The sequence below is a fragment of the Vulpes vulpes genome, chromosome 3 (assembly GCF_048418805.1).
Source record: "Vulpes vulpes isolate BD-2025 chromosome 3, VulVul3, whole genome shotgun sequence".
Taxonomy (NCBI): domain Eukaryota; kingdom Metazoa; phylum Chordata; class Mammalia; order Carnivora; family Canidae; genus Vulpes; species Vulpes vulpes.
In genome coordinates this window covers 52,824,485-52,846,282 of record NC_132782.1, presented here as the reverse complement: position 1 = coordinate 52,846,282, position 21,798 = coordinate 52,824,485, and the positions used below count along the sequence as shown (strand labels likewise).

The following is a 21,798-nucleotide window of genomic DNA, read 5'->3' as shown; positions in this document are numbered from 1 at the left end:
TTAGTAAAGTACTTCTAGCAGAAACCTAGAAAGAGCCTGAATCCCTGCTGTCACTGTTGAGCAGACATATTAGTTCTTGGCTGCCTATTCCTGGATTATCTATTATAAAAGACAAATCTCTGTCTGTTTGAGATCATGATAATTTGACTTTCTAGATCTTACAGCTTGACTTCTTTCCAACTTCTAAAACATGCAAGTCAAGTATTAAAACACCATAACATAACCATTTTAATGAGGTTATGTACAAAGTTCATGGGGTACATAACTGAAGGACCATAGAAAAAAAACCTCAAAATACTTACAGGGGAGTCAGGAATGACATTACAGAAGATGCACCATTTGATCTGAGACTTGCAGAATAAGTAAGCAACTGCCCAGATGGCTATGTTTGAGCAGCAGGGGAGCAACGTGGTAGAGAGTTGGATAGAACAGATCAGAGACTATAGAAGGAGGGCCTGGCTGACAGATATGAGTACAGACATAACTGTGTGATCTATTCCAGTCTCTGCATCAGTCTAAAATTGCTGGAGTGTGATGTGAGTGATGGTGGAAAGAAGGAGGTGGCTGGACAGGGAGGCAGGGACTAGACTGGAAAGTCTTTGTAAAATATATTTAAAAAAAAAAACACAGTGTAGAGTAATAAAAAGAGTTCAACACAAGGCAGAGTCATTTGCAAATTGGGATCAGGCTCATATGGTCATGTTAGAAGACTGGCATTATTGAGGAAGGAAAGTGAGAAAGAAGTGGAGTGAGTTGATGGCAATAAATAGCTCAGGGACATGGTGATGAGGATGAATAGTAGGGAAAACAAAACAAGACTGGAGTAAAGTACAGGCTGTAAGAAGTAAGCAGGGGTTCCAGAGAAGACAAAGTAGTAGATTAGGGAAGGGGAGTGTGTGTGTGTGTGTGTGTGTGTGTGTGTGTGTGTACAGATGTGTTCAGGGAGTGAGTGGGCAGGGCCAAGAGAGACTGAGGAATAAGACATTATTCTGACTTGGCCATAAAGCAAGTCAAGGACCTGCGCCACAGGGTGAGCACGAGAGACGTTCTCAACATCCCTTGTCTGTTGTTGTCTTATAGCCACAGCCAATTCTTCCTGGTAATGAGAACATCCATTCAACAGCAGCTGATTCTGTATTCGCCCCTCTACCAGACTAGAAACTCATGAAGGACAGGGAGACATGCATTCACTGTTCATCCTAGGATGTTACCATTCTCCCATTAACCTCACAAAGCTTTTCTTGTCAAAGATCTTGAGAGAATAATTAATGGAAAAATAACCACACGAGAAGACTATTACAGAGATTCAAGTCTCAGGGGGAAAAAATATATCTTTATATATATATATATATGTGTATATATATATATAATAATTATAAAATGTGCTTGATTTTCAAAATAAAAATGTTAAATCATGATAAAACTTTAAGAATTTCTGCAAAACAAAAAAGAAATGATACGCCAAAAATAAATACTCGGAAGTGCCAACTAATTCAGTGAGTAGAAAAGATTCACTATGTATTTAATTGAATATGTGGGCCAGGAAAATGTTGCCATAGCTTTCTTTAACTATAAAGAACATAAATAAATGTGCTTTAAAATGATTCCTGTTCTTTACCCCTTCCACCTCCAATGAGGTAAAGAATGTGAAATTGCAAAGGAAAAAAATATATAGATAAATGTGCTATTTTCACTAACAGAGTTATGATATAGGAAGTACTCAGAAACATGCCGGCACATACACAGCGGAATTCATAATAAAGTTTTGAGAAACCTTCTTATGCCCCAAAGAGAGCTCTACTGGCAACATATTTCCTAGAAGAAAGCCACGGCTACTGAGTCTGTGCCCTGATGCATGCCATCAAAGATGTTAGGGAAGTTTAAATTGTGTGTGTGTGTGTGTGTGTGTGTGTGTGTGTGTATTCACGGAGAAAGAGAAATTTGTTGGAAAAAGTTGCTTCTAAAGAGATAGGTCTACATTAAGTCTTTTTTGCTTATTTTATCAATGTGATTGGCTTTCATTTTCAAATCTGTGACTTTTGAAGGATCTGCTCTGGGGGCAGGCTTCCTTACAGCTGCAGCAGAGTGTATGCTTGTCATTAGCCAGTTGCTCAGTCACTGTCTCCATTTATAGTTGGGTTTGTAAAGTGTTCAAAATAGGAACTCTGGGTTTCTGCTGATCTTGAGTCATCAAAGAAAAGAAAAGCTTTATTCCTTCTTATATTCAATTCCATCTATGCTGACATTTTTTTAAGACTGACATGGTTGACTAGGGGAAAAAAAAAACAAAACACCTGACTTTGCCTTTTTTTAAGGTTCAAACTGACTCTACTGTGCTTTCTACTACAGAATGTTAGGATCTTGATTGTGTATTTATGTAGGAATTTCTTCAGGATATATATTTTAATAAGCTGCTAAAAAGGAAACTGAATCTCTTTCTCTTGGGTACTATGGGAGCCATCTTCTTGCAGAAGGGAAGAGCGACTCTGCCAAGACAAGATTACTCAAGTTGCTTAAATTACAAAAGTAAATGGCAAGTTTGTCCCCTGAAAGGCTAGTATCAGAAAAGGAGGGAGGGGAATAAAAGATAACTGTATTCAACAGCCTCCTGTAACTTAGAGAACTAAATCTAGAATTACAAATTCCCTAGGAAAGTAGACAAAATTTGAGACAAAATGTGGAAAAGAGAGCTGTAATGGTCAGGATCCCAAGAAAAATGGTAGCACATTGATTTATAAATGCACTGTGTACACAGGCCCACTGGGATAGGGTGAAGCCTGAAAGGACAGAGCAATAATCTGGAGCAGGCAAAGTCAAAGTTGTTGTGTCCTCCAGACTCAAAGGGACCAAGGGGAGAGCAGTTATTTGAACCAAGAAGTGGAGAATGTTGTAGAGGAAAGATGCTAGAGGGGATCAGTGAAGTCCTTGGCTCACATCTGGGAACTTCACAGGTAGGTTGGCAGAAGAAAAGTGGCCAAAGAATCTGTCATCTTTTATCAGGAGCACTGTTGCCATCTGGGTTCGACAATGCTGTGTTTTACTGTCTGCCCATGTAATAATAATAATAATAGTATATCCTAATCACTGTGACAATCAAGTTATCCCCACTCATTCCCAATCTTCCCTGGTCAGTAGGTGGTTTCCTCTCCAGTTGAGAATTACTATATGTTAACCAAGTAACCAAATTTTAATCTTCAGATCAGCGTAGATCACCAGAAGGCTATCTTCAGAAACCTATATATGTGTGCCAGTAGACTTGCATATTACAAAGGGGGAAGATAGCTGCACAGTCTAGGACCCCACATCCACATATCAGGCAAGAAAGAGGAAATTGGCAAAGTAGGTAAGGATGAGTTTTAGTTTTCCCAGAGATGCTTAGTATATATCTCATTGGTCAGAACTGTGTCCCATGGCAACTCCTACCTACAACGTAGTTAAGAGACATATTTTAAGTTTGGACACACTGTCACCCTAGATAGAATTACAATTCTTTGAGTAATGAAGAGGATATGTGGGCATGAAGAGGCAGTTAGCGGCATCTTTCCCCTTATCTCTAGTGGTTTGGCGTGGATGAATGACACTAGAATAATATAAGGCCCTGCATTCTCTCCATCGATCCATACATTAATTTGCATGGAAATTAATAACAAAATCAGGGTGTGGTCATTCATTTGTTATAGCAACAAATCTAATAATAACTCAGAGTAAAATAAAAACATTCTGTCATTGGCATATTTGCAGATTCCCCAGTAGCCTGATACTGGAGAACAGAAGTTTAAATCTTCAAGCCTTCTCCGAGCCTTTATTTATCTCCAGCCTAACCAAGGCCTCTCATAGTTTGGCAGTGAGATCTTTTCATCTTTGTGTCCTTAAACATTCTTAGGGTATTCAGTAAGTGTTCTGGATTGAATGAATGAATGCAACAGAAATGGAAAAGCTAGAAAAGGAGGAGCATTCGGCATTTGAATTATCTTTGGAAAATCACTCTTTGACAGGAATCTTTGATCTAAAATTTAGCATCTTCTTGGTTGTCCTCAGGGTAGTTGTTTCTCTTTGCTTTTCTTTTTCTGTTTTCCTTGGCCTGGTCCTTCTCTTTCTCTGGTACCTCCTTTTAGTTGAATGATGACTAAGTCTTTGGTAATTTGATTGAGATCACATTGTTCAGTTTATTTTTGTTGTTATTGCTAGTGCTTTCAGTGTTATATCAAAAAAGACGCCAAAGCCAATGTCATGAAGTTTTGTTTTGTTGTTTCCCCTCTGCTTTCTTATTCTTTTTTAAAAGATTTTATTTATTTATTCATGAGAGACAGAGAGAGAGAGGCAGAGACAGGCAGAGGGAGAAGCAAGCTCCATGCAGGGAACCTGGTGTGTAGTTTTAGTTCGTATATTTGGGGCTAAAATTTTGGGTTACTTTTTGCTTATGGTGTAAAGTAAGAGTCCAACTTCACTCTTTTACATGTGCATATCCAGTTTTCTGCACCATTTGTTGAAAAGATTATGCTTTCCCAAACAAATGAATCTTGAAACCCATCAGAAATTAATTGTGCATGCATACAAGAGTTTGCTTCTGGACTCTCTGTCCTAGTCTGTTGGTCTATGTGTTTGTCTTTATGCCACTATCATACTGTTTGGATTATGGTGGTTTTGTAATAAATTTTGAAATTACACAGTGGAGATCTACAGTTTTGTTCTTTTTCAAGGTTGTTTTGGCTATTCAGAGTCTCTTGAGATTCCATGTGAATTTTAGGCTGATATACTTCTCTTTTTATATAAAAAAAAATGCCTTTGGAATTTTGATAGGGATTGTGTTGAATCTGTACATTACTCTGGATAGTATTAATATCTCCACAATATTAAGTCTTCCAATTCATGAGCACAGGATGTCTTTGTATTTATTGATGTCTTTAATTGATTTCAGCAGCATTTTTACTTTTTAGTGTATATAAGTCTTTTGCTCTTTTTGGTTGGCTTTCCTCTGAAGCATTTTTCTTTTCATTCTGGTGTAATGATATATAGTCATTTCCTTAAGTTTTTTTTTTTTGATTGTTCATCTTAGTACACAAAAGTGCCTATGATTTTTGTGTTAGTTTGTGAATTCTCAGAAGGCAGGAACCATGCCTTATTTGTATTTTGCAAAGTTAATATGAGATAATAATAGCCGTCACTAATATGTGTTTTTATGTTTCATTGACAGTAATCTCCTTTTTTCTTTTTTTCCTTTTTCCCACTTCAGGGCTCTACTAGTTCAACAGCCTCTCCTCCAGTCTCCACCCCTGTCACAGGACACAAAAGAATGGTTATACCAAACCAACCCCCTCTAACAGCAACCAAAAAGTCTACCTTGAAACCCCAGCCTGCACCCCAGGCTGGACCCATCCCCGTGGCACCGATTGGAACACTAAAGCCCCAGCCTCCACCGGTCCCTGCCTCCTATACAACGGCGTCCACCCCTTCAAGGCCTACCTTTAATGTACAAGTGAAGTCAGCTCAGCCCAGCTCTCTTTACATGGCTGCTCCTTCATCAGGACAATTTTATGGCACAGGCCCAGGACCCCAGGGCTATAACACTCAGCCAGTTTCTATCTCTGGGCAGTGCCCACCTCCTTCCACACGGGGGGGCATGGATTATGCCTATATGCCACCGCCAGGACTTCAGCCTGAGCCTGGGTATGGGTATGCCCCCAACCAAGGTCGTTACTATGAAGCCTCTTGCCCAGCAGGGCCTGGCTATGGGGGCAAAAATGACTCTGATCCGCCTTATGGTCAACAAGGTCACCCAAATACCTGGAAGCGAGAACAAGGGTATCCTCCTTTTGGAACAGGAAACCAGAACCCGGCTGGGATGTATCCAGTTGCTGGTCCCAAGAAGACCTATATCACAGATCCAGTTTCAGCACCCTGTGCATCACCACTGCAGCAAAAGGTAGGGAGCTCATTAATGTAGCAATGAGGCTGAAGGAGTATGTATCTTGGCCTGCTTTCCCCAGAAAGCAGAGCCTAGGGCAAAAGTGTACACGCTACTTTTATGCCATTAGGATGTTCAGTCCCAGGGAAGTATGAGTAAAACAGGAAAGTGGGGAGATGCTATGTGGGCTATGTTACCAGTAAGGCTACTGTTTAGTATCAAATATAACCAGTTGTTCAGTTTTGAGGATCATCTTCCAAAAGACTATATATGAACAAATCAGGACAGTCTGTTCAGGAAGAGGAAGGGAAAATAATTTAGCTTCTAGCTCTTGTCTCCTGTTCGTCAAAACTTCCCTCTGTGGGTAAGAAACTTCCTCACACTTAAGACGTTACATTTACTTGGGATCTGAATAGATCTGCAGGACCTCATATCTTAATAAGGGCGAGAGGTTCCCAGATTTGCAAGAGGTATATAAGGCAACATTAGGTGAAGTGCTATCAGGTCAGGCTCATGTAAAGCCAGTTAGAACCCAAGCAAGTTGGTGCTTTGGGTTCTGCCTATGGCAGGACAAACCTAGGGCTGCTGGGATAGAACAAGTATCCAAGAGTGCAGGAGGTAGGTAAGATGCAGGGGATTCAAAATAATGCAGACACCTTGTCTAGTTTCCTTTGGGAAGGAGCTGTAGTAGTTTGGCACTTGTTTATTACCTCTTGTTCATCGCCATTACTGATCCTTCAGGAATTATCTTCCTCTCCAGCCTTTAAGATATTAAGAAATTTTTAAAAATTGTTTATGACAGTAGTTGGATTTTATTGCAAGCATACATTTTAAGTCAACATGTTCAGTTACTTCCTGCAAATAGTTAAAATACTGCGCATAGCTACTCAGCTACAACTTGGATTTTCCATGAACACTAGAACCAACATAATGTTTCTTCCCACCCTATCAAGAGGAACCAAGGTGATCTACTTGGAAGGAATGTGAGGGAGAAACCAAGCTAGTTTCCAGTTATTGGGTTGGAACTGAGCCCACCCTTTTAGAGCTATGAAAATTCAGAAACTGGAGAGCCCTTGATTATCTGGAAGTTAAATGGTAATTATTGAGATGGATTATGGAAGTGTGTGTGTGTGTGTGTGTGTGTGTGTGTGAGCGAGCAATTCTTTTACCCATTTGAGATTGTCAATTCCCAGGCATACTTATTCACATTTTTAAAATTATACCAAAAATTTGTCAGGTCCTTGCTCTCTAGATAAGGTATTTACTAAATCATGATTCTCACTTGAAAGTGTCTGCTCTATTAAGTATGTTCCAAAGGAATTTTAGGTTCCTGGTAGGGCCTGTGAGTAGCTAGAGGCACCCACCCGTTCACCTTATGAAGGCTCATTACATGAAAGCTGACTAGCCAAAGTTATTCTCCAAGTCTGAATGCTACGTGTTTTTGGAACATTACTCTTGGAAGGCCTTTCTTTTCAAAATCTCTCCATGCAAAGTTTTATTCGGGGTTTTTTGTTTTGCCTTGTTTTTAAATAAAGTTTATTGAAAATAGCCAAGCCAAAGGCCTGGCCTTTATTATCATTACAGCACGTGTGCAGTAGTCCCTCTTGGACCAGAAAACAACCAGGTCAGAAAAAAATGGGGTTATTCAACTTTACCTCACTTGGATATAAGTGAAACAAATTCTCCTATGGAAGATGAAAAGCCTAGGTTGGGAAAATTGCCATCGCCATTTAAGCTCATCTAGGCATGCAGTGTTGCCTTGTCTAGAGCAGCTTGACTGATGTTCCCAAGGGAAAGAAATGAGCCTTGAGTTGTTTCAGGATCCCATCACCCCACCTGGGAAAACAGACGCAAGACAAAGTAAAAGTATGTCTAGGTAGAGAGAATCATCTGGTGACAGGTACGGAGCCAGTCCTGTCTACCCATCATGTCACAGAGCACTGAAGATAGTCATTCTTCAACATTTTGAACCAATCCAGCACTGTAGGGGGAAAGAAAAAATCAGCACCCACTGCAAGACTTGGATCTATGTTGTCGGGTCCAGCCACATGACTAGCATTTGGTCGGCCATCAGCAGCCTAGTCAGGGTGTTGGAATCAGCTTTGATCAGCCAGGCACCAGAAAGCACAAAACATCATTTTCCTTCTTACTGGAGTAAGATGATCTACTTCAAGATGATCTACTACATTATTACACATTCTGGCTATCGGTAGATTTCCTGTCATTTGAAAATTTATTTTCGAGAGTGTCATGCATTTGGACATCATCTTGTGTATTTTAAAAGTGAAACTTAAATCGTCTATTTTTGCTGGGATTATAAAGGAGAGTGGTTAGGGGTTGGTGTTTAGCCATTTCTCTGTTTTGGGAAAGGGGAAAGAGGCCGACAAAACTACAGATATTTCCTGTGTGTGTTGTGGGGGCACAGGGGGTGGGTGTGGGGGCTCTTCCATAGCTGGTCTTTGAGCAGGACACTGCTGTATTCAACTGCACCTGTGTACAGAGGAGCTCATTGTCCCAGTATTGACTCTGAGTGGCTTAGTGATGTGACTACTGGCTTGAGAAATGAGCTCCTAATTCTAGTCCCAATTCCTCCCTTGACATTCCTCTTTCAGCTTGGGGAAAGACTCTAGACCTCTTTATGTCACGCTCCCAGCCTTCGTAAAGTGGAACGTCATCTTCCCTAATTAATTAATGATTGCAGAGGGCTTGGAAATTTCCAAGCGCTGAATAATTGCCAAGTGAGGACTATTCGACTTTCTTACCGCCTCCCATTTATTTCCACTTTTTTTTTTTGTTTTTGAGGGGAGGGGTTTAGTCATTAGTGGAAAACGTACCTTCATACCTTAAGATAGTTCTCTTTTGTTACATCGAGAAGTTTGAAGGAATTTTGACATTGGATACATTAAGGAAAAAGTTGTTTTTGTTAAAGTGAAAGACATAAATCTTCCCTATATCTGAGATGAGCTGCTGTAATTTCCTTCCAATAGGAAAGAAGAGGAGAAAGTAGAAGGGGAAAGAAAAGGAGAGGAAAGACAGGAAAAAATGCAGAAAGGAAGGAGACAGCCTGAGAACCTGCAAAGTGCGGGGGATCATGATTATATTTATGTTCCCATAATGTGCTGAGCAGTGAATTTGCATGCTGCAGTCGACCATAATGTGTTTCCTGGACCATCTGAGCTGAGTTCCTTGAAAAATATTGTTATAAGCAAGTCTTTATAAGAGAAATATTCCTTTTCCCACTGGAAATCCTCTTAAAGACACAGTGGAATCTTTTCTTTTGGCTCCTTTATGAAAGCTCCTAGCTGCTGTGCAGTTCACAGAACTCTTGTCCTTGCATTATCTCCACACACCAGTGAGGCGGGATGTGTGTGTTCTCTAATATTCAGATAAGGCGAATCAGTGTGAAAGCGCTGGAGCCAAGACCTAGAGGCTAGTTATCACTCTTGGGTACATAATGACCCAAGGGCAGGGCAGCCTTATACTCCTTTCTTTGCCATCAGCCTAATCTGTGCCAGTCTCAGTTCATTAAAGACAAATGGCCCCACAGTGTGTGAAAGGCACTGATGCTGTGCATCCCCGGAAAACTGAGGGGACCCACCTGGTCTGGGGGTTGGTTAAATTCTAAAATCATTTACTGTTAACATCTTCTTGGAAAACCCTTCATGCTGGTGAGAGTGTGGAGATCAAAAAAACACTTTTCAATAAATCCCAACATGAAGTTTTTCATATCCAGAGTTAGAACAAATCACTGCTTTTCATTTAGCTTCTGAATCTAGGGGATACTTAATAGTACAGAGAAGAGACTGAAGGCAGTGGACTTTTGGGGTCAGTCTTAATTTGTTAAGATTCAGAAAATATTTGAGAACATTGATATAGTAGTATTTCAAACATTCAAATAGTATCATCAGCAACTCAGGATCCAAAGTAGTTACCTAATTTCTCACACTCACCATTGTGCTAACATTTTACATTCCTTCTGGAATATGCGTGAGTATATGTATGCTATTATGTACACGGTCTTCCTGTTTTCCCCACTTGCCAAATGTCCATGGAATTTGTTGATTCATATTCTTTAATCAACCCTTTGAGGTTTAATTTAAGTACAATGAAGTGTGTCTATTTTAAAAGCATGTAACAGTGAGCCTTTGACATAGGTATGCACCTGTGTAACCACCACCACAGTCTTGAGAACATTTCAACCACCCCACAGAGCTTCATCATCGCCTGTGACATTCACTCCCCTTTACCCTCAGCCTCAGGTAACCATTCTGCTTTCCAGTATAGGTTACTTTCCTCTGTTCAGAATTCCATATAAATGGAATCATATAGTATGCACTCCTGTGTCCGAGCGCCTTTTACTCACTATATATATATATATTTTTGCGATCCATTTATGTCATTATGCATATCAGTAGTCACTCATTTTGATTGCTAAGCAGTGTTCCATTGTATGGGTATGCTACATTTTGTTTATCCATTAACTTCTTTGGACACATTTTTAATTTCATTTTGAATTATGAATAAGGCTACTTTGAATATCCATGTACTGGTTTTTGTATGGACATAGTATTTATTCCTCTTATAAAATACCTAGCAGAGGGATTTCTGAGTCATATGGTTAACTATTTAACTTCATAAGAAACTGCAAAATTATTTTCCTAAATGCACCATTTTACATTCTCATCAGCAAAGTATGAGAGGTCCAGTTGGTCCTCAGTCCTGGCAACACTTGTCAGTCTTCTTAATTTTAGCTATTTACATTTTATAATAATTTATCTAATTGTGGTTTTTATTTACATTTCCCTTTTGACTAATGATGTGGGATGTTTATTATTTATGTACTTATTGGCCATCATTTATGTTCTTTTATGAAGTGTCATCAAATTCTTGGCCCATTTTTTGATTGAATTGCTTCTTCTTTTTATTGGGAGTTATAAGTGTACCTTGTATATTCTGGATATGAATCCTTAGGTATATGCATTAGCAATATTTCTTCCAGGTCTGTGACTTGGCTTTTCATTTCCTTGATGTCTTTTTCTGAAGAGCAGGAGTTTTTAATTTTGATCCAGTTCAGTTTATCACTTTTATCCTTTTATAGTTTGTATTTCTTTTCCTTATATTTTTGCCTCTTCATGGTAACAAAGGCTGTATTCTTTTTTGAAAAAATGTACATATAGGTAAGTTTAGGGATATAATTCACTCCTTGTTAATTTTTTTTTTGTGTAATGTTAGATAAGGTTAAAATTCATTTTCCCCCAATGGCATATGCAGTGTTTTCCAGCACAATTTGTTGAAAAGACTTCCCTTCCATTGAATACCCTACACACATTTGACAAAAATCAATTGGCCACATATGTGGGGGTCTATGTGGACTCTCTCTTCCATTACACTAATTTACATATCTTTAAGTCAGTTCCACACTACCTTTATTATTGATTTTTATAGTACATTTTGAAATCAGGCTGTGCAAATTTTCCATCTTTGTTCGTTTGAAAGTGTTATCATTTTTCTAAGTCCTTTCCATTTCCTTATAAATTTTAGCATCAGCTTCTCAGTTTCCCCAAGTAGCCTGCTGTGATTTTGTTTCAGACTTTGTTGAATCTATGGATCAATTTGAAAAGAGTTTATATTGTAACAATGTTGTCTTCCAACACATGAACATGGTATGTCTCTCATTTGACTTTTATTTTTATTAATTTCTCTCAACAGCATATTATAGTTTTACACACATTTTAAGTTATTCCTAAGCATCTCACATTTTGAATTTTTAAAAATTTCAATTTGTAGTTGTTGCCTGTTCATATGTAGATTTTTTTTTTTTTGTATTGACCTTGTATCATATGACTTTGTTAAATCTAACAGTTTTATGAGCCTGTTTAAGACTCCTTTGGCTTTTTTACCTAACCATTTCATCAGCGAATAAATTGTTGATTTAATTGTTTATTTCTGTAATGGATAACAGTCTATCAACTTCCTGTATTTGGAAGATGTGCTTTTTGGTTGAAGAAAAAACAGTTTCTCACAAACCTGAAGAATGTAAATTCGAAAAAATAATAAACCTTCACCCTCCGCTTCTCTTTACTAGCATACCGAAACTGTCAGAAGTCAACTTCAGAATTATTATATCATAACTCCTAAAATTTACAGATAAGAACACAGAAGCTAGAAGTGTTACAAGGATTTGAAGAGTTAGTTATATAACTAGTATGTGGTACATTTCAGTGATGTGATGAGCACTGGGTGTTATACTTTATATTGGCAAATTGAACTTAAATAAATTAAAAAAAATAATTAAAAAAAACTAATGCCTTTTTATACCACAATTCCTCTGCATTGGCTCAAGACAAGTATGATCAGAAGTATAAAGGATCTTTAAAAGATGTGATAATTATTTCCAAAAGGAACTTACACCTACCTTTAGACCTCTCTATCAGTTTTTAAAGTTCTTTTAATCACAGAAAATGGCTTCCATTTCAGTGTTCTTTGTTCTGTCTCATGCACAGTTGTTCCTCCTGCGGAAAGACTTGTTCTTAGGGTCTATATGATTTTGACTCAGTGCATAATTTCTTCTTCTCCTGAATTTAAAATTTATCATCAAAATAGATGTCTTCATACACTGAGAAATGTCTGTGAACATTATTCATTTTACTAATTCTATTTTTTCAGGGATTTAGATGTTTAGAAATACCCCTGATCCTTAATCTTTTTAGAAAATTAAATAAATCACTTTAAACAAGTGATTCTAACAATATGTATTTTTTTGCATTTGTACAACTAAGAGAACTCCCTTCAGTTTACCAGTGTTTTATCTTTGTTCTATTTCAGTTCTATAATATAAGAACTACTCAACTAAATGATAATGTCCCTCTAGAAATCTCAATTTTTTTTTCTTGGCCAGCTGCAAGCATTCATACTGTCCTGTCTCAGAGGAGAGATTATAGTTGTTCTTTTCCCCAGAAAACAAAGAAGTGTGCCCATTGTTGATGTGTAATGATTAATGGTGAGTATAACAACTTTTAAAGATTTTATGCACAGGGTATTAGGAAATAGTCCCATAGTGAAAGTCAAATAGTTGACTTTTCTAAAAGTGCCAATGTCTCAGTAATAAAGATTTACTAGTTAGTTTAGCTCTTTGATTTTCTGGAATTTGGAAAACTCAACTTTTAGGTATAGTCTTGGCAAATAATATGGTGTTTGCTCTATTTTATCCTTAGAGTTCAGTGAATATTCTTCAGAAAATAAATTTGTATTTTCTGTATTTTCGGGTTACTTATTTAAAATATCATTTTGAAATATGTAATAATAACATGTAACATTTTTATAACCACTTATAAAATTCAGCATTTTCATATATGTGGAAAACTCTGTATCATGTCCAGAGGCAACTTGCCTGGTATCCTACTAATAACAAATACCAGAGATAAGGTGAGAAGGTGGGTTTTCTGACTGCTGTTAGCCCAGAATTTTTCTATTCCATAGCACTTTCTTCCATTTTCATAGTAGATATTCAAATATCAAACATCCCTTGGACCCAGAAGTTGAGAGAATACAACTTTAGAGTTGTATTTCTGAGACATAACATGTATTTAACATTATTTGAACCCCAAGATTCAGTCAATATTATTTGAAGATTTAAGCAGTTGAAACTGTGCCCTAATCTAAGTTCAAGATAACCTTCTGTAAAGCTGCTGGACTGCTTTCCAATGGGGTTATACCATTTTACATTCCCACCAGCAGTGCATGAGCATTCTAATTTTTCCACATCTCCCATTGGATTTTCATCATATTGGATTTTCATCACATTATATGTCAGTCTCTTCAAGTAGACATTTCTGTTCTTCAAGGGTGTGACCTGTGTCTACTTTAGTTTTGTTTCTTATATACCTAACATGGTACAGCACCTGTAACAGGAACTCATGAACGCATGAATCCATCAATCCATCAGTAAGTGAAAGGACATGAGTTACTGAATTGACGTGAATTTGCATACAATTCCCATTAGTGAGAATTGTTAATGTGGTTTTTTTAAATGGGTGTGTTCTTTTTGGTGTTCTGTTTTGTTTTGTTTTCTTTTAATTCTGTGTTCCCAATCTCATCTAGTCTTTAGATCCTAGCTGTGTTGCCAGTAGATTAATCTTCATTTAGATGCACTCTGTTTTTGTCACTGAAGTTAATGTCCCAGCCTACATCATTATAGTTTTTTCTCTTGCTGTGGTCTACTTGAACTGCTCTTGTTAGTGGATCCAAAATGTTATCCCTTACCACCTTTTCAGCCCGAACTGTGGTTCGGCTGAAGCCCTGCCCCACCTTGCCCAAGTCATTGCATGGCCACCTACTGCTTTATCTTTTCCACCCTGGTCCCACTTTGCCCTATTCTCCACATAGAGTGATCCTTGAAGGCTATATTGTTTCACTTTCCTGCTCAAAACTCTCCAGCAGCTTCCCATCTCAACTACGTCCCCTTAAGAAAAGCAGGCACAGTGTTTACAAGACCCCACTTTGTTTCTCCCCATTAACTCCCTGACTTTATATATCTTTCCCTCCGTCATCCTGTTCTAGCCACGCTCCATGCAAGCACTCACATGTTTCAGGGCCCTTGTTTTGCTGACCTGTCTGGAATGCTTTTCTCCAGATATCCACATGTTTTATTCTCTTACCTCCTACAGGACTTTATTGAAATGCTACTTTGCTGGAGATGTCTTCCCTGACTACGCTACAAAAAATACCCCCCCTGCCCTAAAATGCCCTTATCTACCTTTACTTCCTCTCTGCAATATTTATCACCATCCAGCATCAATTTGTGGATCATTTGTTCTTCATTTCTGTCCCCCCGAGAATGTATCATAATAGCAAAGATGTTTGTCCTTGATGTTAGCTGCTGTTTAGTGACCATTGGCTGACAAGCAGTAAGTCCTTGGAAAAGATGCATTAATAAGTGAATGAGTAAGTGCTGAGCACAGAATCATTCTCTCTGATAACCTTTTATTCAGATTATTGTTATGTGGGAAAGGGCACAGAGCTCTGAGGTCATCCAGTATATGACTCCCACTTTATGTAGATTTCCCCACATTGTACATTCCCCATTATACCCAAGCTTCCCGGCCCTCCTTTCCACATCAGGCATTGTCTGTTTTTTTTTTTTTTAAGATTTTATTTATTTATTCATGAGAGACACACAGAGAGAGAGAGAGAGGGGCAGAGACAACAGTCAGAGCAAGAAGCAGGCTCCATGCAGGGAGCCTGACTTGGGACTCCATCCCAGGTCTCCAGAATCACACCCAGGGCTGAAGGTGGCACTAAACTGCTGAGCCACTCGGGCTGCCCCGCACTATTTTGATATGGTCTACAAGGTAGAGAGACTTTGGAACTTGAAATCAAATCTGAATTTGAGTTTCAAACCAAGAAGGAAAGTTGTGTGTGATGACAGATGTAGAGGTACTTTTCGACTATAAAATATCATACCTGTATAGAGGTTATTATAATATTTGGAAAGGCTTAGGCTACAGGAGGGGGACTAAAAGTCTTAAGTGACAGATGGGACTATTAAATATTTTCACAGTTTGTGGATTAATAGCTGCTAATATTGATTGAGCATTGATGTCAGGTACCATGCTAAGCACTGTCCATGAATTAAAACACACAATCTTCTCAGTAACGCTAACACTTTTGAAAAGTGTTATATTTTGCTGATTAAAACTGAGTCTTGAAGAGATTAAGTAGTTCTCTCAATCCAGAAACTTTCTTTTATAAACTTTCATGAATATAAACAGTTAAGTGTTAAAGCAGGAGAATTTACAGCCACTGAAAACAGTGGCTTTATTTGATCATTTGTTCTCTTATTAAAAACTCTTCATTGTCCATTTTTTGGTGCTGGGGTTAGAGGCAGAAACAGAATAAGGTTGCTTTCCTCTTAAGGCTTATATTCTAATAAGTCTTTCTCAAATTATAAGGAATAAGATAATTTAGGCATGATACTGGCTCAGTATAAAATAAAAAGAAGGATTTTAATATTGGGGAATAGAGTGATTTAGGTAGCCAACTCAGGAAAGACTTAAAGAGGTGACCTTTGAGCTGAAACCTGAATAGTGTAGAGGAGCCTAAGGGTCTTCTAAGATCTGGATGAAGAACATTCCAAGCAGAGGACAGCAAGGATGAGTCCTCCGACTTGAAATTTACAAGAACAGAAAGAAAGCCAGGGTGGCTGGAGCATAGTCGGTGGAAGAGAATGGAGTTCAATGAGGTAGAAGAGGTAAGCAGGGTCTAAATCTTATGGACCACAGTAAGGAGTTTGTCTTTATTTGAAGTGAAATAAAAATCCACCGGAGCATTTTTAGCAAGGGAGTGTTAGGGTTTGGTTTTGTTTTAAGATAATCCCAGCCACTGTGTAAGACCAGAGTAGATATAGAAGGATTTGTTAGGCTCTGGTGCTTCTGTAGTTTCCCTTAAAATTATTGAAAAGATAGGCTTATGAACTTTCTCATTTGCAAATAGAAGGGCTTTTATATTAAGAAACATGAAAGTATAGGTGACTTTCTTGGTATGGAGTTTATATCTACAAATTCTGTAGTTGAATACTGAAGCCGACTCCCAGCCTCCAGCTCTAGGGACAGTGGAGGGGTATGGTTATTGAATGAGAAGTGAATACAAAATACATGCCACTCCCTTTCTCAAGTGTCAGGGAGTTTTATGCAAGCAATGGAATGTAATGCAAGCAGTAATGGAAGCAATAATGACTTCAGATGTGTAAGTTTTGGGGATGCCCTAAATAGTCACACGTTTTTAAAAATTTCAAATTTTAATTACTTAGCCCAAAAAGAGCATAGTCTGACATGACTACATTTTTTAATGGCACTTGAGCAATTAAAAACTGAATTCTCTTAAGTCAGAGATGGTGTAAACATGGGTGAGGGATGGAAGTTTTACCTACTTCTGTTTCAGAGGCAGGATCAGTAGGTTCACAGGACCATCTTCTAAGCAGCAAGGGAGCCATCTGGTCTTCTTATTCCATCTCTCCTCCCCTTCCCTCCTCCACCACCATGGAACTTTAACCAATTCAAAAGAAGCACATGTCTTATCAGCTCACTCTACCCTTTTCAAGTTATCCCTTTGCCTTAAAATAACCTCTGCAGTACTTTACGTTCTCCATAATGGGTCTTTGTGTAAATGGCCCAAAGTATATGTCAACAGAAGTCTGCTTTCCCAGCACCAATATTGGGACATGTTAAGGGTTTTCTGAGCAGCTCATGTGTTTATTACAAAGTAACTCTATTTAGACAGACACATAAGTAGTTTATCGACATTGTTTATTCCACTAGTACCACCAAGCATATATGAGTTGTGTAGTAATTTTTTTGGGAAAAAATGTTGATGAGATATATGGGTCTTAGTTATAATTACTAATGCTAATATATAGCTGCATAAAATTATTTTCTTAAAATTCTGTTTTCAATAAATAACACATACCATCCAGATGCCACTTTTCTAGATGCCAAAGGACATGCAGAAACCAATTGAAACTTAGCTCATTCTCAAAGAGCTTAAAATCTGATAGGGAAGATCACATATGTATTACTGATGACTGGCCTCTGATCATTCTTAACTTCTTATTCTTTAGTGTGAAGTATTATTTTTAAAAATAGAGCTAAAAAAATAGAGCTAATATCCCTACTTTTTTAGAGAATAGAACATTTCCCTCCATGATCAGATAGATACATATGGACCCAGAGCTCTCATGAAGCAAATACTGTAAAAATGCTAAAAGAAAGGCCCTGAGAAAGTTCTAGTAGAGGTAGAAAGAGTAGATCAATTTTACAAAGCTTCATATAGGGTATGACCTCTGTTAGTCTTGAATCAATGGTGATGAGGAGTGGAGAAAGTAGACAAGATTAGTATGTATAATTGTCAGGATCCTCTAAAGGCTGGAGAATCAAAAGATCTTCCTTAACTTAGATTAATTTCAATATTAATTGACTGCCTTTCTGATTCTCCACATTTATAGCCATCTGCCTCTAAAAATAAGATCAATTTCAAAGCTGACTCACCACTTATATCTTTGCATGTGATAGCATAAAGACAAGCATGCATAATGAAGACCCTAACATAACTTTTTGTTACTAACCAAAGTTAGTAGGTAAATAACACACCTAATTCAATGTTAATATATTCTATAATGGTGAATTTTAGTGACTTGGAGCTCATGTCCCCTTAGGAAGTAATTTTAAATCCCTTGGGAACCCTTATGTTTAAAATGCTATATATATTAGAATGTCCACACATTTTGAACTTTTAAAACCTGCTTTTTTTTTTTTTAAACCTGCTTTTAAGTGTGAATGTTAGGAATCACCCAAGTTAAACCATTATTTTTTTATACAATGCCTTCATGTGCATTGGTTCACTTAAACTTCTCAAAACATATATGAAGAAAATACTATTAATATCCTGGTTTTTTTGTTTGTTTGTTTTTTGTTTTTTGTTTTTACTGAGTGGGGAAGTAAGATAGAGAGGGATTAGGTTACTTGCCCAAGACCACGTGGCCCAAGCTCTTAGCCATTATACCACACTGACTCTTTGTAAAAAAATATTTACAGATATTCACACTAATGTGTAACTATCCAGCTTTAAATCTTAAATCTAGTTCTCTTCCAATCTTGAGCAGGTTCCATTTACCAAGCTGCTGAGGATTCCTCTTCTAAAATGAAAGTATTGTGAGATTATCTTCCAGGAAAGCTTCCTAATTATTTTTTTTCTAACAGAGAACTTAAGCTCATCTCTTCATTTTTTGTCTGCTAGTCTGCCCTGCCAGGCATTTTTGAAGCAAGTGGCAGAGTGAGATGTATGATGGGTGACTATGGAATGGAGTTAAGTGAATGCCTTTAACCTCAGAGAGGAAGGTAGTACTACTGAGTTCTGAGAGATGCAAGACAAGCTGAAGACCTCCTTAGAGTCAATGCACTGCCACAGCACAGTGAGAAGACTTGTAGCAAAACCAGCAAGGGCCAATTTCTCAACAGTGATGAAATGTGATCCAAACGTGTCCACTCTTTGCCAAACGCCAGGAGTAACATTGTTTTATATATTTCCATGAATAATTTACAACATCATTGATTGGCTGATCAGGAAAAGGTAAGGGGAAAGAAACTCTTAAAATAAGCTGTAAAATCCAGCCCGTTTGTATCTGAAGTTGAGTCAGTCAAACAAATGTTCCATATGCTAACAGCATTTGCCATTAACTCAAAATATGCCTGTTCTGAGAAAAGGTTGATCAAATAAATAAATAAATAAATAAATAAATAAATAAATATCAAAAAATTGCCATTCTTGAAACCCTTGGGTAGAACACTGAGTTGTGTTCCTACAGTAGAAATGCCAAATGAGCAAGCCTAGGCCAGGTTTGTTTGGAAAGCCTTATTTGGAGAACCATGGAAGTGTGAACTTGATCATGTGAGAAGCCTGGGACTGTTCAGCCTTCTGTGGTGGTTCTATGAGTTCTAGTACCAGGCTATTAATAGGGAGTGTGCTGCTGCTTTGTTGTTTTTTTTTTTTTTAAGTTCATGGATCATATTTAGAAAAACCCATTTCTTTAGCAAAAGGTTTTGAGGTGAAAGAGTCATTGGTTTGCATTGTATAGCCTTCTGTTCAATGCTTATATCCTTACTTAATGTTCACTTCTCCTATTAAGAAACAGAAGCCTACTTTTCCATTTTGAATAAACTAATGGCAAAGTCAAAAAGAAGTTCTAGAAATTAAATGAAATTTAATGAATAGACTTCTGGAACATAATTACCCTGACATGTTTGCTCAGTGACTGGGGAGTTCATAGATTTTTAGATGGTTGGAGATCAAATAAACGAGTTGCCTTTGCTTTTCTAAGAAGCCACTGTGCACATTCACAAGAAACCAAGATCCAGAGAATATCCAAGGCTTCAACAGCAGAGGTAGGACTTTAAATCTGGGTGATCAAGGATAATTCTGTATCTACATTGATTGGTACTTTATGATTACCTTTAATAAAACAACAGGGAACATCTTAATCCAACATATTCCATATCTGTTGTTTCATTTGCTCCTCAAAAAAGAACTTGAGATGGACAGAGAATGAATAATAACCCTCTTTTACAGATGATAACAAAATTGCAGAAAAGAAAGTCACTTCCCCAATTTTGCACACTATATAAATCATAGAATCCTCGTTCCTTGTCTATAAAAGCCATAGCATGAAACATGTGGAACTAAAAGAAATTACAGTTCCCAACTTTTCTGTTTGCAGAATGCCCCTTTCTGTTGCTTAACATTTAGATTGAAAAATAGGAAATTTGTTAAACAAGACCCTGAATAAAAGGTTTGGGCTGATATCTAGTGAGATCTAGGCATTATTTAGTATTCTGAGAAGAGTCTGCTCATAGTGACTCTATACATGATAAGGTTACACAACCCTCAGAAGCCAAATAAACATTTTGATTAAATGATTCAATTCTATTAAGCATGTGATAGGTACTACAATATAATTGAGTCTTCAACATGGAAAGTGTTTATAAAGAAGTACGTATAAAATGCAAAGATGTTTGACAAAATGGCATTGACTGTAGCTACCTCAGTTAATACACCCAGGAGTGAATAATGAGATTAGTTTGTGTGCATTTGTGTGTGTGTATCCCACAAATTTTGTGGGATATAATGCTTTGGAGCCTATAACTTTAGGGGGACCTCTTTAAAAAATATAAAATTATGGCCTAAAAAATTGTTGTACTAGTTTGTCAGGACTGTCCTAATGAAGTGCCACAGGCTGGGTGGCTGAAGCAACAGGAATTTATTTTCTCACATTGCTTAAGGGTAGAGTTTTGAGATCAGGGTATTGGCAGGTTAGGCTTCTGAGGCCTCTCTACTCGGCTGGTAGATGATCTCATGTTTTCACATGATGTTTCCTCTATGTTGTTCTGTGTCCTGATCTCCTGTTCTCATATGGACATCAATCCTACTAGATCACACCCAGCCTACTAATCCCTTTTTAATTTAACCACCTCTTCAAAGGCCCTATCCCCCAATACAGTCACATTCTGAGGTACTCAGAATGTTAGCACCTCAACATATGACTTTGTGGAGGACAGAATTCTCCCCATAACAATTATGTAAGAAACGAATGCTTCTTATAAAAGAGAAAAGCAATTGTGAGTATTTTAAATTGATAAAAAGCCATAAAATATGATAAAAAGCCACAAAATTAAGAAAAAATATATTTTAATTAATAATTCATTAAAAGCCCAATGACTTGTCTTATATTTTGTGGCTGCATGCTCTCTGGTTGTTTCCCCATGCAACCTAATTTTGTAATGTTTTCTTTAGGGAGAAAAGAAAGATAATTTCAGTCATTCTTCTAACATTGTTGGTAGAAAGTTATTATTACTATTATGTCTTTATTCTTAAAAGTTTGGAAAGCTTCCTTTCATCTGTACAACTTTTCATCAGTAATGTTGTAAAACTTAAGGTGATTGTCATATTTGGGGAAACTGCTGTCCGGTGTCTCTCCTTTGTCAGCGGTTGGAAAAACGCCTGTGCTGTTGCTGAAAGCTCGTACACCGACAAATGCTATGTTGTGAAATTCATATCCAGGAGGTCAAGTCAAGGCAGTGGTGCATTTATAATTGCTTCTGGTCCATTGCTGAGCACATTCCTGGTAAGAGAAAGCAACCCCTTTTGCATCATTGAGTACTGAGTAGCCCTCCCTGCATGTATACTTTTACACATCTGATGATTGGTAGAATGTTCGGCCAACAGCTTCTAGCTCCACACATTTTCACACTCTGCTTCTCTCCTCTACCGGCATAATCCACCCACACACTGGATGCTGTAGGAAACATTGATATCACAGGATTTCTGGCTCCATATCTCTGAGTCCC

The 21,798-nt window shown here is 37.7% G+C and overlaps 1 protein-coding gene across 46 annotated transcripts in view; it reads left to right on the top strand.

Moving 5' to 3' along the window:
• LPP (LIM domain containing preferred translocation partner in lipoma) overlaps window positions 1-21,798 on the top strand; it is a 657,925-nt gene that overhangs the window by 409,346 nt on the left and 226,781 nt on the right. For all 46 annotated transcript variants that reach the window (XM_072752457.1, XM_072752453.1, XM_072752428.1 and 43 more), the window contains one exon: window positions 5,234-5,923. In XM_072752457.1, the coding sequence (XP_072608558.1) occupies window positions 5,234-5,923 (690 nt within the window). The remainder of the gene's footprint in view (window positions 1-5,233; window positions 5,924-21,798) is intronic.